The sequence below is a fragment of the Temnothorax longispinosus genome, chromosome 4 (genome assembly GCF_030848805.1).
Source record: "Temnothorax longispinosus isolate EJ_2023e chromosome 4, Tlon_JGU_v1, whole genome shotgun sequence".
NCBI classification, from domain to species: domain Eukaryota; kingdom Metazoa; phylum Arthropoda; class Insecta; order Hymenoptera; family Formicidae; genus Temnothorax; species Temnothorax longispinosus.
In genome coordinates this window covers 14,574,262-14,589,337 of record NC_092361.1, presented here as the reverse complement: position 1 = coordinate 14,589,337, position 15,076 = coordinate 14,574,262, and the positions used below count along the sequence as shown (strand labels likewise).

Here is a 15,076-nt window from a genome sequence, read left to right as displayed (position 1 = left end):
TTATTTCTTAAAAGAATATTTATATAACTTTATAAATATATATACATATTTTTATATTATTATATTATTATGATATTATATTGTTATATTATTATATTATATTTATATTAATATTTTATATTATTATAAATTAGTAAATTACCGATTTTAGAAGCTTTTTAAGAGAATTTTTCTTTACATTGCGTTACTTTTAATATAAATTGTAAATTAATCGTTTAGTAATTTATCGCAATATTTTTAGTGCCAAGACAATGAAAACCTCGATAAAAACCTAGGATATTTCAGATATGTATTGGCTCACGCTTTATATAATTTTTGCCGACAAGAGTCGTTAGCACTGTCGTCTTTCTCGGAGCACCAGACGAGTGCATAAACGCAACCGGCAGAAGTCAAGATAAGATCTTGTCGCGTCCCTTAGACTAAGGCGGCTGTAAAGGGAGGCAAATGAGGGGCGGCGTTAACTTCTTGTTTCACGGCCGAGGCACGGAAATAGTGAGTCATTTCAACGCGGCCGGCGTCGCGCCGAGAAAACTGTCTGCCGGAGAACTATAAGTACCGGCGTTTTCGCGTAATTCGCGAAGAAGAGAGGGTGCCCACCGCGCCCCGGGGGCTCGTGACCTCGCGGACGGGAGAGGAGTGGAGAGTTGTAAAAAGTTCGCCGTGCACGCGGATGAGATTGGATCGCGCGGTCGCGCGAGAGCCGGCGACGCGGGCGAGTGCGACGGCGGCGGCGGTGCAGAGTGCAGACACCGCGTTGATTGTCGCGGTCGCTCGTTAAAGCGCGAAAAAGGAAGAAACCGCGACGGAAGGGCGAGAGGAAGGGATGTACTATGTAGCAACGGCTACGCGTCCTTGCGAGTTATGATTATTGCTGCACGGCTGCGGCTTTACAATCGGCCGCGTTACTCCGAGAAAGCGACTCTGCCACACTGCTTTCCACCCTCCGGAATATCCCCGAATTACATCTCCGTCGTTTCGCAACAGAAATAATCAAAGAGGATTTGTCATTAAGAGCGGGACACGTCGCGTCGTCGGTCTCATGATTAACGGAGACCGACTCGGTCGAGGAACGGCATTACGATGAGATTATCGTAGTCAACGACTCAAATCGTTTCTGACGATCGTTTAAGAATGAAGAACTGAGAAACAAATCACATCGCGGCACCGGAAACAAGACGTTCCCCTTGTCTCCCCTGCCAACGAGAACGCGAGAGTTCGGGTCAGTTTGATTAACGAGTCGTATCCGTTTTGAATCTTTATTCGTCTTGGCGCCGAATGAACGCCAAGACGTACGTTGACAAAACGTAACGACGGTGGTGCCATTATAAAATATTCGCCCAAGAGAAATCGATAGTAATTGGCGAGAGTTATCGTCACACTCTAGTGAGAATCCGACGTTCCAAATAATTGATTCCTGATAATCCCCGAAACTATTATAACAATGAAATTTGTCGCGGTATAATTTTAATAATTATCTATTTCCATCCAAATTATTTATGTCAAATAGCATGAAAAAGGCGATAAGATGCTTATCGAAAAAGTTTTTAAAATATTTAATAATTTTTCTTTCTCATTAATCATATCAATACATATAATAAATATCATTTCTAATTTTGATTAAAAAAATTATTCTATTTTATTTTTTGTAATTTTCCTGACAGACTTTTTCCTACATTTTTTCCACGTAGTACTTATACCTCGACTTATACATATAATTTGAAAAAGTAATTAGGATGATAGTTTTATCCCCGTTGTAGAAATCTTTAAAACATTTCGCCACTTCTCAACGCGTATAGCGCCGCGTCGGATTAACTCAGGGATGTTTTCTGTTTTGAGCGATTTACGAGGAGAGCAATGAAAGCGGCGGTCAGGATGGGGTCGCAAAGCGCAGGCAGGCATTTGCCCGCGTTGGTCGCGCGAATGGGGCGAGCTAGCAAAGCGATACAATATTTCTCGGTGGCGCGTCGCGACATTGCGCGCCGTCGTCCGCGAATGACGTCGGCTGCTCCAGCGGTATCAATAAATACCGACTTTGCGAGAGCGGCGGCTTGCGTTCTCGGTTTCGCGGTGGTATCTCGAACGGCTTAATGGCGCTGTTAACTGCCGTATTATTTAACGTGGATTTATGTATCGGAAAGACTCGGCCGATTAAAACGCCACCGCGGTTAGCGAAGGACGGTGGCTGCTGCCGTGCCACCGCCGGCGCCGCGCTTGGGAGATACAGATGAGAGGAGAGGATGCAGACGTTGGTCGCCGTATCTCGTGTTCTTAATCCCTCGTTATAGCCCGTTCTGATAAACAACCGCGTCCTCGGCGGCGGTGGCGAGAAGGACCACAGCGTGAAAAAAATACGGAAAACGATTACGACGGCGTTACCTTCGGCGACGTACGAGCTCCGCCGTGATCCAACTTAATGCGCCGGGCCCGTCTTCCTTTAAGTCGGCAGTTACGCCACGATCAAAGTATTTCTGTGAGTTGTAAAAAGATTTGTTTTTTTTTTCCCCGGAAAAAATACATCATACGAGAAACTTTACGTGACGTAAAATTGCGCGCAATTGCGTTGTTGATGCGATATGGACGTCCCAAGTCGCAACGCTGTACTATATAGGAACTCAAGATCACGATGCTATCGCCATGATAAGTGTGCCTACATGCCTATATCTTGCATAATTGACAGATCTCCGAAGAACGGGCTTTTATATAGAAGAAGAAAAAGAACAGTTCTGTACCGCAATATTATCTATGAAATCAGCATATGCTACTTTTAGAATTCCGATATAATTAACAGACTACTAACTCTTTCTCAAAGAATGCCTTAATGATATCTCAGAAAAAGCAGAGATCCGAAAATATGAGATACTCACTTCAAGTAAATTCTGTTTTGTGACTTATTTTGTTAGTAACAACTTTTTTATTTTTATCATCAGAGGATCGATTTGAGTCATAATACTTTTCGATATCGCACATTGCAAATTACAATATCGCTAGATTTTAAGCATAAAAATTAAAATATTTCTTTTAATATTGAAAAGCATTATTTTCTGGCAATAAACTTTGAAAGGTCCTCTTAATAAAAATCCGGACAATCCGGGACGTCTTGCAATGCGAGGGTTATAAGCGACGTCTAAGTTCCCTATTTTTCCGAGATTGCAGCTGTCGCAGTCAGCGCGGGAGTGTGCGGCAATCGCGTTCAAGGGTCGGGTGTTTTCTAGGACGCGACGAAGGAGAGAGAGATTCCTGGCACGCGGAGAAACGGAATAATTCTATGCGTTCGCGGTGCATACACGAGTGACTGTTGGCGGGGGTGAGAAATAGAGAGAAAGAGAGAGAGAGAGAGAGATGACGGGGCGATAGGAAGGGTTGGCAGTCGAGCGACGATCTCGTGCATCATCCACGTCACGATTGCTGCCAATGGGATCTTGGATATCAGGTGATGCTATTGGGGATTTGCATCTCCTGGCTGCGCCGAATGCATGAGAGAGGTGAGGAGGCCCTCTCGTCCTCCGTGAGCCGGCTGGCGCGACGAGAACGATGGGAAATCCGGTTGCGTTGCATATATAGGCGAGTAAGACGAGAACGCAGCCAGTGCGCATACATACAGGGTGCTTCCAAATTTAAACCATACCAATTTTTATAAGCGTATTCTTTACCTCGTAGCCGAGGCTTTCTTTTAATTTTGGTTAATTTAAAGTTTAGTTATTAAAAGATTTAATTCTCGACAAGATAAGACCTTTCAGGTTCCATGGGAAACGTTGGACTTAAAACGATGTAAACTGATAATTAATATAAAAAATAGAAAAGCGTAAAAAATAATTTTGTGAAGAAAATGATACGATTGTTTCCTTGCAAATATTATCATTTTAATAATATTCTTTTTAATTGAGATCATAATAGAAGGATTATTTCCGTATTAAAAAGAACAGAATTTATGTACCTGCTGAGCTTTGACGGTGAAACTTATCAATCAAATTTTCACCATGGAGAGATCGACTGCGAATTCGTTACCGAGTTCGCCGGGTAAATTAAAAGCTGTTTAATTTGAGACCACCGTGTAGATCGTGGCGGACGCGAGAAAGAGACGCGGATAGATAGCTAGATAGTGGAAACGGGAGAAACGAAGAGAAACGGAACATGGTCGATGTGTCTAGCGCAACCCGGCTGACTGGCTGGTTGGCTGGTTGGCTGGCGGGCTGGCTGGCTGGTTCGGGTAGTAGCTGGCTGGCTGGTTCGGCTGACTGGATCAACCGGGGACCGTCTAGCTTGCGTCTACCCTGCCGCACCAAGCCAACCCGGCATTATCTATACGTCTAGACACCCCTGCGCCACCGAGAGAAGACCATAGCGGTTTGGCGCTCCGCTTGTAATTTACAGCACACCCCGCCGTGTCTCTACACCCACGAACTCTCTCTCTCCCCCCCCCCTCTCTCTCTCTCTCTCTTTCTCTCCTTCCTTTCTCTTCGTCGCTCTCTCTCTCTTTCTCTCCGCCTCTTTCGCACTTTTGACGACGGCTAAGATCGCGCTTGCACCTCCTCTGCTCGAGTTTTTCCACGTACCCCCTTCGTTCCTCCTTCTTCACCCGTTCCCGCCTTGATGTTCCTTCATTTTTCTGCCATCCGATACCAGCTCGAGTGACTGGGATCGAAAGTTCACCGACGTTATCGTAAATCTTACGTCTAAATCGCGAGATCGCTTTTTTTTAAATATAATTTTGAAACGCAATGGAGATAATTGCATTCGACAATACGAGGCGTGAATATCGCATAAGTCTGTACGGTTATTTCATTGAAAATTCACGCTCACGCGCGTTGTTGCCGTTCATTAGAATGGGAAATTGTTGCCGAGAGATTGCTGGATGTTTGTAATTTCATGGAACAATGGCGTGGCAAGCTGCAGACGTTATCGCATTTATTAATACTGATGCGCAGATATATTTACGTCAAGGTCGGTGGTATGCATGCATGCAATCTCCCATTCGGTCATCCCTCCCACAGCCAGACTTTTATATGACTGTTCTATAGCAGTTAGAGAAAGCTCTGTTAATCCTGGCACTAGATAAAAACAAACCCCGTCCGAAGCACGAAATATGCGTCTGCGGCTGGAAAAGCAAAGCAAAATTTCCAATCGATTCTCGCTAAATAAGCGGCGCGGTAAACTTCAATTTAGAATCGTCGGTATCGTTCGCATTCTAATTCATTCTAGCAGTCGAAATAATCATGAATCATTCGTAGGCCACGTACTGTGTGTTGTTTTTCCAAGATTTTATCCGAGCAGATAAATCGACATAGGTTTATCGGTATTTTGACACGTCGCGCCCTATGATTTTTGCGGATTTAAACAAACAAATAATAAATTGTGAAAAACGGATACGGTGTCTGGACACTCATACATGTATCATTTTACTTGTACAGGCTTATACCTTGTTCAAGAACATTTATATAATTGTATTATATAAAATCATATAATGTAAAAAGATGTTTGAAAACTAAAAATTATTTAATTGGAATTTATTTAGGTATTTTTTTACAATGGCTATTATATAACGCACAGCTACGTTCTCTGAGCTTAGCGATCAATCCTGATTCCATATAAAAATTCGTTTTAGTGTTTCCGGCAGCAAACTACTTAGATAACTACTGCGCTAGCAAGTGGATGAACGCTAGCACGACGATGAACTTTCGAATTTCGGGACAGAGGAAGGAATAAAGGATGGCGCGATTTTCCCAGGAGTATAAATCGAATGGAGATGCAAGCTACGACGACGAAGGAAGACGGATGGCTAGACGGATAGATCGACATCGAAAGCCCGAAAGAAGGGGGGAGAGGGAGAGAATGGCGAGAGACGGCGATGAAGGCGCAGACTATGGCACCGAAGTCAGGGGTTGATGTTTTAAGCGATGTAAGTTACAGGCACTACGAATAGCGGTCTCGGGCGCAGATTAGTCGTAATCTGGGTACATTGCACTCTGCAGCGTCTCCATTCTCTCTCTCTTCGTCTTTCTTCCTCTCTTTCTCTACCTCCTCTGTTAACAAACGCGTCTCTCTCTTCTTCTCTCTCGCTCTCTTTCTCTCTACCTCGATGTACGCTCTACACACAGTATATCCTTCGGTCGTACGTTCTCATACACTCGAACATCGACTTGGGACGACCTCCGTCGATGCAGACGTACCCCAACTCGGATAGACAGACGCTATCGTCGTTCGCTTGATTATTTCCCGGCCACTTCGACAGAAGAAGATTCTCTAGTGTTCATCCCCCTATCTCTGCTGGCTTTGTAACCACGAGATTACCGCAATCGCGACAAATGTTATACCGAATAACGGATTTACGAGAGATCTTCACCGAAGCGAAATTCCCATCTATTTCGATTTTGATATTCTTCCGGAATAATCCGATATGGTGTTGGATATGGTAAAATTGGAAAATTTACGGTCCCCAGGAGTCGTATAAAAAGTCGCGCCGATATTTGATATAACTCGAAAATTCGAAATTGATCCTCTTAAAACGACACTTTTGACGTGCGGCACTTCATTCTTTTCTTCGCAAAGATTTCATTCACGACGTAATTCATAAAAGCCATGGAAAAGTTCCAAAGTTATTTCAGAAGATGCAGGTCGGAAATTTCAATATTACCGCGCGCGATAACTATAGCAACAATCCGAGATATCGAACAAACCGCGCATACGCTTTGGTTGGATTCAATATCGAAGACATAGCTCGCCGTGCGGAAAAAATATCCGTCCGAATGTCTGAAGAAAAGCAAGATAAAGAAAGTAAGAAGGTGGTCGAGAGGGTAATTTCTCTGAAACGCGGTGATGTCTTTAAAAACAAAGTGGCCGCAGATAATATTCGGTAATGCATCCGCCATAGAAATAATAATAGTTTAATGATATTCATAACAACGACGTATAGATTCATTGTTATATATGAAATGATAATGATTATTTCGTTAATATTTCAGCAAGGAAACGAACTTCCTCGAAGGCCTGTCGCGACGGTTGTGGCCGCAAAAGTACGAGCACCTGACCGGGCAATTTTTCAGCCAGGTACTTTAAAAACTCTGTCGGTTGGCGAGCCACGCACAGCAGAAAAAAAAAAGAGAAAGAGTACACGAGTCGCAGACGAATTTCAATGTGGCCGTTGGTGTCACTGACCGTAGGTGCTGGCGGAGGAATGCAGAAAAGCGGGACTTCCGGCGAACACTTTCGAGCGTGACCCGCCGAAAGACGCGGCCGAACATTCGCCGATCCCTTTGAAAGCTTCACCAACCTTCCCTAGGACGACATCCGCCCAGATCGGCCATCGTTCATCTCGCACGGAATACAGCCTGGAATTCGTGGGCCGTCTCTATATCTCGCCAAGATGGACGATCGATCCTCCCGTGGAAACCGCAGAATTGCGCACGACGCAACAAAAATTTATTTTTCTAGGTTGAAAGAAATCTTGATCATCCACACGGAAAGAACGGTTGTGCTGAAGTATTTAAGAATTTAACTAGATATACAGATTTGAAAATAATTTTGTTGGACCATCAAAATAATTATGTAGAACACTCAAATTGATTGCTTAAAATGTCAACAATTTTTTACAGCGTTATCATCATACTTCAGTGACCTACTATAATTATTTTGATGGTGCAACAAAATTATTTTCAGATCCGCATCTAGCTAAATTTTTATAGATAGTATCTTTATCAAAACCGTTCTTTCCGTGCAGAAATGGCGTATCAATATACATTTTAAATTGTGTATGGTTTTTTTGTATAGTTTTTTTAACGAGCAAGTAAGAGGATAGAAAAATAATCTGCGTTATTATAATTTATAATTCTATTAATATATAGTAATATTTCAACACGCTTTCTGTGGTGGCGATATTCACTGATGCCAATATAATACTGAAAATCTATAATATAGTGTACGTGACGTAAACTATAGATTTTCAGTACTGGCAGTGAATATCGGAACGCAGCCAATATTTCAAACAGATATCCTTACATTTTCTATATTTTCATGTTAAATATTATTAGCAAAAATAGCTTTTGCGCGAAACTATTCTGAGATTGTATTAAAATAGTTTAAGATAAATCAATTATATCATCAACTTAATTATATCATTGATTTAATTGTACCATTATAAGTGCTAAAACCCGTTGACCTTGCGTGAATTTTTATAGTCATCAAGTGACCAAGACTAATTGAAGAATATTGACATTATCGACAGTTTTTAGTTCATAAAAATTTCATAGAAATATATAAATATAGTATTCCGTAGATGTATACATTTACGGAATTATGAAACATTAAAATTATAAATATTAAAATTAGTACCTGCTACAATATAGACTAAATCTAAAACAGACTATCCGAATTTACGTATGAATAATGTATGAAAACTGTCGACAATATCAAGTGTACATGGAAAAAAAAGATTAGCTACTGTAGCAAATTTAATGACACCTTAATATTTTTTACAGCGAGAGCTATAATTTAGCAATAGTAGCAAAACCTTTTGTTCTCGCTGCAAAAAATGTTAGCTGTCCCTATTTTACAATTAAATTTGCTACATAGTAGCTAATCTTTATTTCCCGTGGATATGAGTGCAAAATTCTCGAAATATAAAAAATTATTGCGATTCTCAAAATACTGAAACCATTGACATAGACTTTTTATCGCAGCAGTTACTTAATAAAAGATAAAATTCGATAGCATTTTAGCAACTGCTAGAAATAGTCGAAATAATGAATTATGCGCAATAATCAGCTAATTTATAAACGCACATATTTGATAATATGCGATTCGTATTGGAGAAAGAATGTAATATATATGTGTGAAGATAATTTTAATCGACTGTAGCATACACTGTTAAATATTAAAGAATGGAATTTAAGCCAATACCTTGGATTAAATAACATTATGTTATTTTTGTAACTTTTTACAAAACAATAGATATTATTTTAACTCTATTGCTTTAGTTAAATTAATGAAATATTGAGTAGCAGTGACGACTTATAGGAATGGTTAAAAATGACTTAAATTGAGTATAATTGGACACTACGAATCAATATACAATAACAATGTAGCGCGATATTCAATAAGTTATAGAACATCCGATGCTTTATGGAAAAGCATTTGCGATAATTTCTCGCGCGCAAAATTCATTTTTAGATAATAACCATTGCGGGAAATATCGAACGATTTGAACATAAATCTGCGATCGTCGCATTGCGTTCCAGCATTCGAAACGATTACTGCGATTCTCGACGTATCGAAAAGTCGAAGCATCGGCCACAAAATGGCCGCGGTTATACTTCGCGGAAAAGTAAAATTCAAAATATCTTCGGCGAACACTAGAAATGGCCGAAATAGCGAGTCATTATGAGAAATATAATTGGCGCAGTTAATTATGGAACAAAAATGTGTGCACGCACCTTGCGATAATTATGCGTGTCGATGAAATACGCGACGAGGGCATGACCGATGGACTCCATGTACAGCAAATCACCAACGTCGAAATCACATAACAACAACTTGACACGCTCGATACGTTACTCGACAGAAATTCGGATTTCACGCAAAGCACTCGCAATAATTATTGACGCACGAAAATCACTTTCAGGCAACAAAGATCGCGGGAAGTGCGGAGCGGATTCGAAAGCGCGGCTCGGCGATCGCCGCGTTTCTCAACTGACTGCGATTCGAGAACTATCGAAGAGCCATCTCGCGAATCTCGAAGTTAACGGGCGATCGAGGCAGCGACAAGCGACAAGATGGCCGTGTAATTACTTCGCGTAGAAATAAAATTACATATGTATCTTGGCGAACGCTTAAGCGAATGGTCGGAAGGACGAATTATTACGAGAAAGATAAATCGGCGCAATTAATGGCAGGACGAAAATGTGCACGTACTTGTGGCGACGGTCGTGCGCCCGTTATTATTTCGATGCGGTACACTTCGATGAAATGCGGGACGCGAGCATGCGCGATGGACTCCACGAAGAGCAGTAGCGGATCGTCACCGACGTCGAAATCGTGCAACAGCAATGCAACGCTTGATACATCGCGGAAACCCGACTTCGCGAGAGGCACTCGCGATAACTGTGCGCGCGTGACATTCGCCGTTTTGGCGAATAAATGTCGCGGGAAATGCGTAGCGGATTCGAACGCGATTCAGCGATCGCCGCGACGCGTTTCTTAACTGACCGCCCGCGCCGTTCGCGTTCGCGGCGAGCCACTATCGAAGAGCCATCTCGCGAATCTCGGAGCAACCGAGTGACCGAAGCAGCGACAAGATGGCCGTAGTTATTTCACATGAAAAAAAATTCGAAATATGGGCCGGTTTCATCAACGTCGATAAACTGCAACCTTCGATTGAACTCACTCTTCGTTTCTTTTTAAGGGGGACAGTTAGGAAAAAATGAAGAGTGAGTTTAATCGAAGGTTACAGTTGATCGATGTTGGTGAAACCGGCTCTATATCTTTTAATAAATATATTAGAAATGGATAAAGTAGCGAATCGCTATGAGAAATGTGATTAGCGCAGTTTAACTATAAAATGAAAACTCGCACGCGCTTTGCAATAATTATCGCGTTTAAAATCACAAAAACAGCTGAGGTAATTATCGAATACGAGGATATAATTTTTACAGAAAGCACTCGCGATAATTATTCGCGTACGAGATTCGTTTTTAGACAATAAAAATTGCAGAAAATGTGGAACGGATTCGAATGCGACTCTGCGGTTGCCGTGTGGCGCGTTTCATGACTGTCCAAAACTCCGAAATTCGAGAACTATTGAAGAGCCATCTCGCGAATCTCGAAGTATCAAAAAGTCGAAACCGCGACTCCGCGAACCAATTATGATAAAATGAAAATTACTGTTATAAATTAAATTATTATAAATAATATTAAATAACTAATTATAATTTATTAGCAATTACTGCAATCGTGAGTTTGTTTTATAATAGAAACTAAATTCGAATTATTTTAATTATTATTAAGTGATGCGAGAAATAATGAATTATTACAAGAAATTTATGGCCTAGTTTACACCGATCTCTTGATACGCGTATCAAATAGTATATTTCAACTGATCAGCCAATAATCAAATTAATTTACTAGTTATTTACTATTTAATATCAAGTGATTGGTGTAAATTAGCCAATCAGAACTATATCGGATATGTTGAAAACAAGATCGAAATATCGAAATGGCACATTCGAAATAGCGATTTCCAGTCGTAAAATTTTATGTAAAAATAAAGTAAAAAATTTGATTATTATTATTAATAATAATATGTCATATTATTATACAATATTTACATGCCGAAGAATTTTTGTTTTAGCGTGGGCGGTAATTTCTCCAAGAGCGAAGTAGGATTTACTTCTACCGCAACCAATTCTTCGTCGTTCAACCAATTTAAGTAGACGAGATGCTGCAAATATTAAAATCATAATTCTTTCTTTTTCTCTTTCGCACTATCAATTATTTAAAACAGATACTTAACAGTTCTAATTAACAATGTTACCTTATATTTCTTGGCAACTTGGAACGTATGTTGAGAGCTGTACTGTGAGCTGGAAATTGAATTGCTATCTTCTGCGTTTTCTCCATTTTCACGCTTAGGAATCTTCGCTTCTTTATCTCTCTCTAATAATTCACTATTTTTATTGATAATATATACGCTCGAATCGTCCTGCATGATTATGATATTTTCGTTGCGCGGATCGAATATGATGTTCGTTATCGGGAATGGACGCGCTAGCCATTGCTTCGATAATCGATGTTGCAAATTGTTAGAAAACTCTGTGTAGGTCTTCGTAGGAATATTATATTCGACGATCTGAAAATCAATTATCGTTTGCATAATTATCAGTAAAAAGAACATCTTAAATATCTTGAAAAATTAAGAACATCAATATTGTACTCGTTCCAAGATATTAATTTTAGAATTGCTGTTTCCAGTCTTTCACTTTAGATCATATGGATTTTTTTAACATGCCTCATTGTACGTCTTAAAATTTAGTACTGCCCATATCAAAAGGTAATAAACTGTAGGACTTCATAAAGTCTGTACGAACGGATAATTCAATAACGGAATTATAGAGGCAATTACGTGTAACGTCGTCGCGTAAAAATAAAACCACAGTAGCAGTTAACAGTAAATTGTGAATTTTTACTGCCGCAAGTCATTAACGTTGTACAGTATTTTACGATGGTACATATTCGAAGTCGGTCATTATTTTAATGTCGACGTATAATGCGCGATGCGCGTATTACTCATTTTAAATCGTTGTATATGTAGCACGCTATATTTACCTTATGATCGGAATACACTATGACCAGATTGAGTGTATTCTTCTGCACGGCGATTGCCGTCGGTGGACAACTGTACTTGGGCAATTGCCATGCCTTGAGCGATTCTGCCGTTACACCGTCAGCGATAAAATACACGGCAATTCCGCGTTGTCGGTCCGCGCATACGAGATACCTGTTGTCTGGAGAGAAACAAACGAGACTAATATTTTTAATGGATTCCTTCGTCGTCAGGAACGACCCAATCAGACTCAAACTCTTTTTAGCCACTTTGAACAGCGTTACAGTGTTCTCACTGCCATCGTTGTTAATAGCGACAAATAACTTGCCGTTTGGACTAAACAACATCTTTTGTATTCGGTTCATGGACAAATCGGTATCGTTTCTAGACAGCTGAGCATCTCCTTCCACCACGTCAAAGTTGAACACTCTGACGTGAGTGTCTGTCGAGTACACGATTGTCTTAGAGTCCTTGTTAATAGCGCAAGAGATGATGCTTTCGTCACCCTTGGTCTGTAATTGTAGCAATTTTATAGGTTCTTCGTCTAATTGATGCAGCATGGAGGAGCGTACTAATTCTGGAGGATCTTTAGTGGCCGAACCAAGTTTCCATAGCTCTAAATAGTTTGCGTACCGTAACAAAATACATCTAGATTTTCGGCAAATTATGGCACAAGGCGGTTGCAACAGCGGAGGATATTTTACAAGATTCTTTGGTGGGTAACTGGACACAGCAAGGTACCCGTCTACTCCAGCCGAATAGAGTTTTCCGCTAGCTTCTACGAGTGCTCTGACGTCGTGAACGTGTAACCTTCTCTCGATTCCTTTCACCCATTGAGGCTTTCCACTTGATTTTAGAATAACTTTGCAGAAGCTCCTCACAACTGGGTCTACACCCGCGCAATATACCACATTCAAGTCATGCGACAAGGTAATAGATAATATATCCGCTGTATGACTTTCGTGAGACTCTATTAGGACTCCCATTTGTGGATCCCAGAAGCATAAGAAGCCGTGAGAATCGCCGGATATTATTATATTGTCATCAGTGACTGCGAGGCACCAAACTATCGTGGTTTTCTTGATATTGCTTCTGGAAGTTGTCATTTTATGTATCGCATGTCCAGATATGGCACTCCATACCCTGATGGTGTCCGTAGAACCTGTATAAATCATCTCGCCTGTGTTATCCCACTTGATACACAAAATTCTGCCTTCCTGCTTATCAAATATTCTCTCATAAATCAGTTTATTTTTATACACGGTGAAAGTATTGATGTATCCGTCCTCCGTGCCAACAGCCAAGCGAGTCTTTTCTTGGTTCACATCCATGCACCAAGCTGCTCCTCCTATCACCATGGCTTGGTGCTTGATACTCAGCGTTTTTAAATCATACTCGACTATCGCACCCTGTAGACCTGTCGAAAACAGCCTAGAATCGATCCAGAGGATGCTTTCCACCGAGTTCTCAGCATGACCGGCTATGGTACACTCAACAAATGGTGCGTTCTCTACATTCCAGATTTCTATAGAATTGTTGTTCCTTCAGAAAGGAAAAAGGAATTAGAAAGTATTCGCAAAAAATTCACGCGCGTGATAAAATCACGCGTTTACCACATAAATGTTAAATGTAAAGTCATAAATAAATGTGCTGTCTAACCTTGCCAGGGCTAACTTTTTCGTTTTTGATTCGTGACACAAGCAGGTCACCGATCTCGGCTCCAGGTTGTAAAATCTTATGTTGTGTATACGATACGAAGCCATAATTAGATGTTTATTCTTGTAATTAAATCTAATTTCACATACAATCGAATATATTTGATGCGCCTATAGCAAACATAACCATTGTCACGCACGTGGATGGAGCAACTTTATGAAAATATGGTATTATGGTAATGTCTCCATCGTCTCCATTGGGTAGAGCAGAGAGAAACCTGACCGGCACATGGTTCATATGTATATAGTCGAGATTGTCGGGATCCTTGTCTAACTCATCTTTAATTTCCATACAGTTTAGGCCTGTTTAGGCTATATAGAAGTGTGAACTTTAATTTTAGGCAATGTAGCAGTTTGTATTTTAAACTTCAAAAATGTAAGGTGATCGACCTCAATGTCACACCTCTTTAATTATCTAAGACTCCAGCCAAGAGCCAAGATGAGAGTTAGATGAGATGAATAGATGAGTTAGACCAAGTTAGACAAGGACTGATAATCATCTCGATTCTGAGTTTGGACATGAATCATAGCATGGACACAAACTACGTATGTATTATTACCGAGCGAAACGACGTTGATTTCCACTTTCTCAGGTAGCGCGTTGGAAAATGCATTTTCAGAAAGAACAATAAAGAGATGGCCCCTCTCAGGTTTCTCTCTGATGGTGGCAACATTCTCGATGAACTTCGTAATGTATTTCTCTCAACTTTTGTTTATTTCTTGTCGAAATATATTTTCCTGATAACTTTGACTGAATTTTTATATTATATGTATGTACGTACATTATTTTGTATCTATATAATTGTAATTGAAATAATAAATATTAAGAAGTTACAAATAATCTATATAAAATTTGATTTTAAGTTGTTTAGAGAGAGTATTCCATTTAACCTAATTTATATTTTACAATTTTTACGTTATTTATATTTTATCGATATTTAATATCCAATTTATTATTATTAATATACAATTTTAATATTACATATATAATAATATATAATTTTTCGAATATTCTCTGGATTAAATTCAATCTTTTTATCTTATAGTACAT

General features: G+C 40.1%; 2 protein-coding genes across 2 annotated transcripts; one reads left to right on the top strand and one right to left on the bottom strand.

The window, feature by feature from the left end:
* The first annotated feature begins 3,006 nt into the window (after positions 1-3,006).
* On the top strand, positions 3,007-10,680 carry LOC139810982 (uncharacterized). Its single transcript, XM_071774959.1, is given in 3 exon segments — positions 3,007-5,838; positions 5,840-5,896; positions 7,158-10,680. Coding segments are annotated over 3 exon segments (465 nt in total). The 5' UTR covers positions 3,007-5,706; the 3' UTR covers positions 7,434-10,680.
* Positions 10,681-11,252: 572 nt separating this feature from the next.
* On the bottom strand, positions 11,253-14,615 carry L(3)72dn (UTP4 small subunit processome component l(3)72Dn). Its single transcript, XM_071774938.1, has 4 exons — positions 13,970-14,615; positions 12,313-13,852; positions 11,522-11,836; positions 11,253-11,428 (listed from the first exon to the last, which is right to left on the bottom strand). The coding sequence occupies exons 1-4, from the start codon at positions 14,071-14,073 to the stop codon at positions 11,312-11,314; spliced, it is 2,076 nt and encodes a 691-aa protein (XP_071631039.1). The 5' UTR covers positions 14,074-14,615; the 3' UTR covers positions 11,253-11,311.
* Between the last annotated feature and the right edge of the window lie 461 nt (positions 14,616-15,076).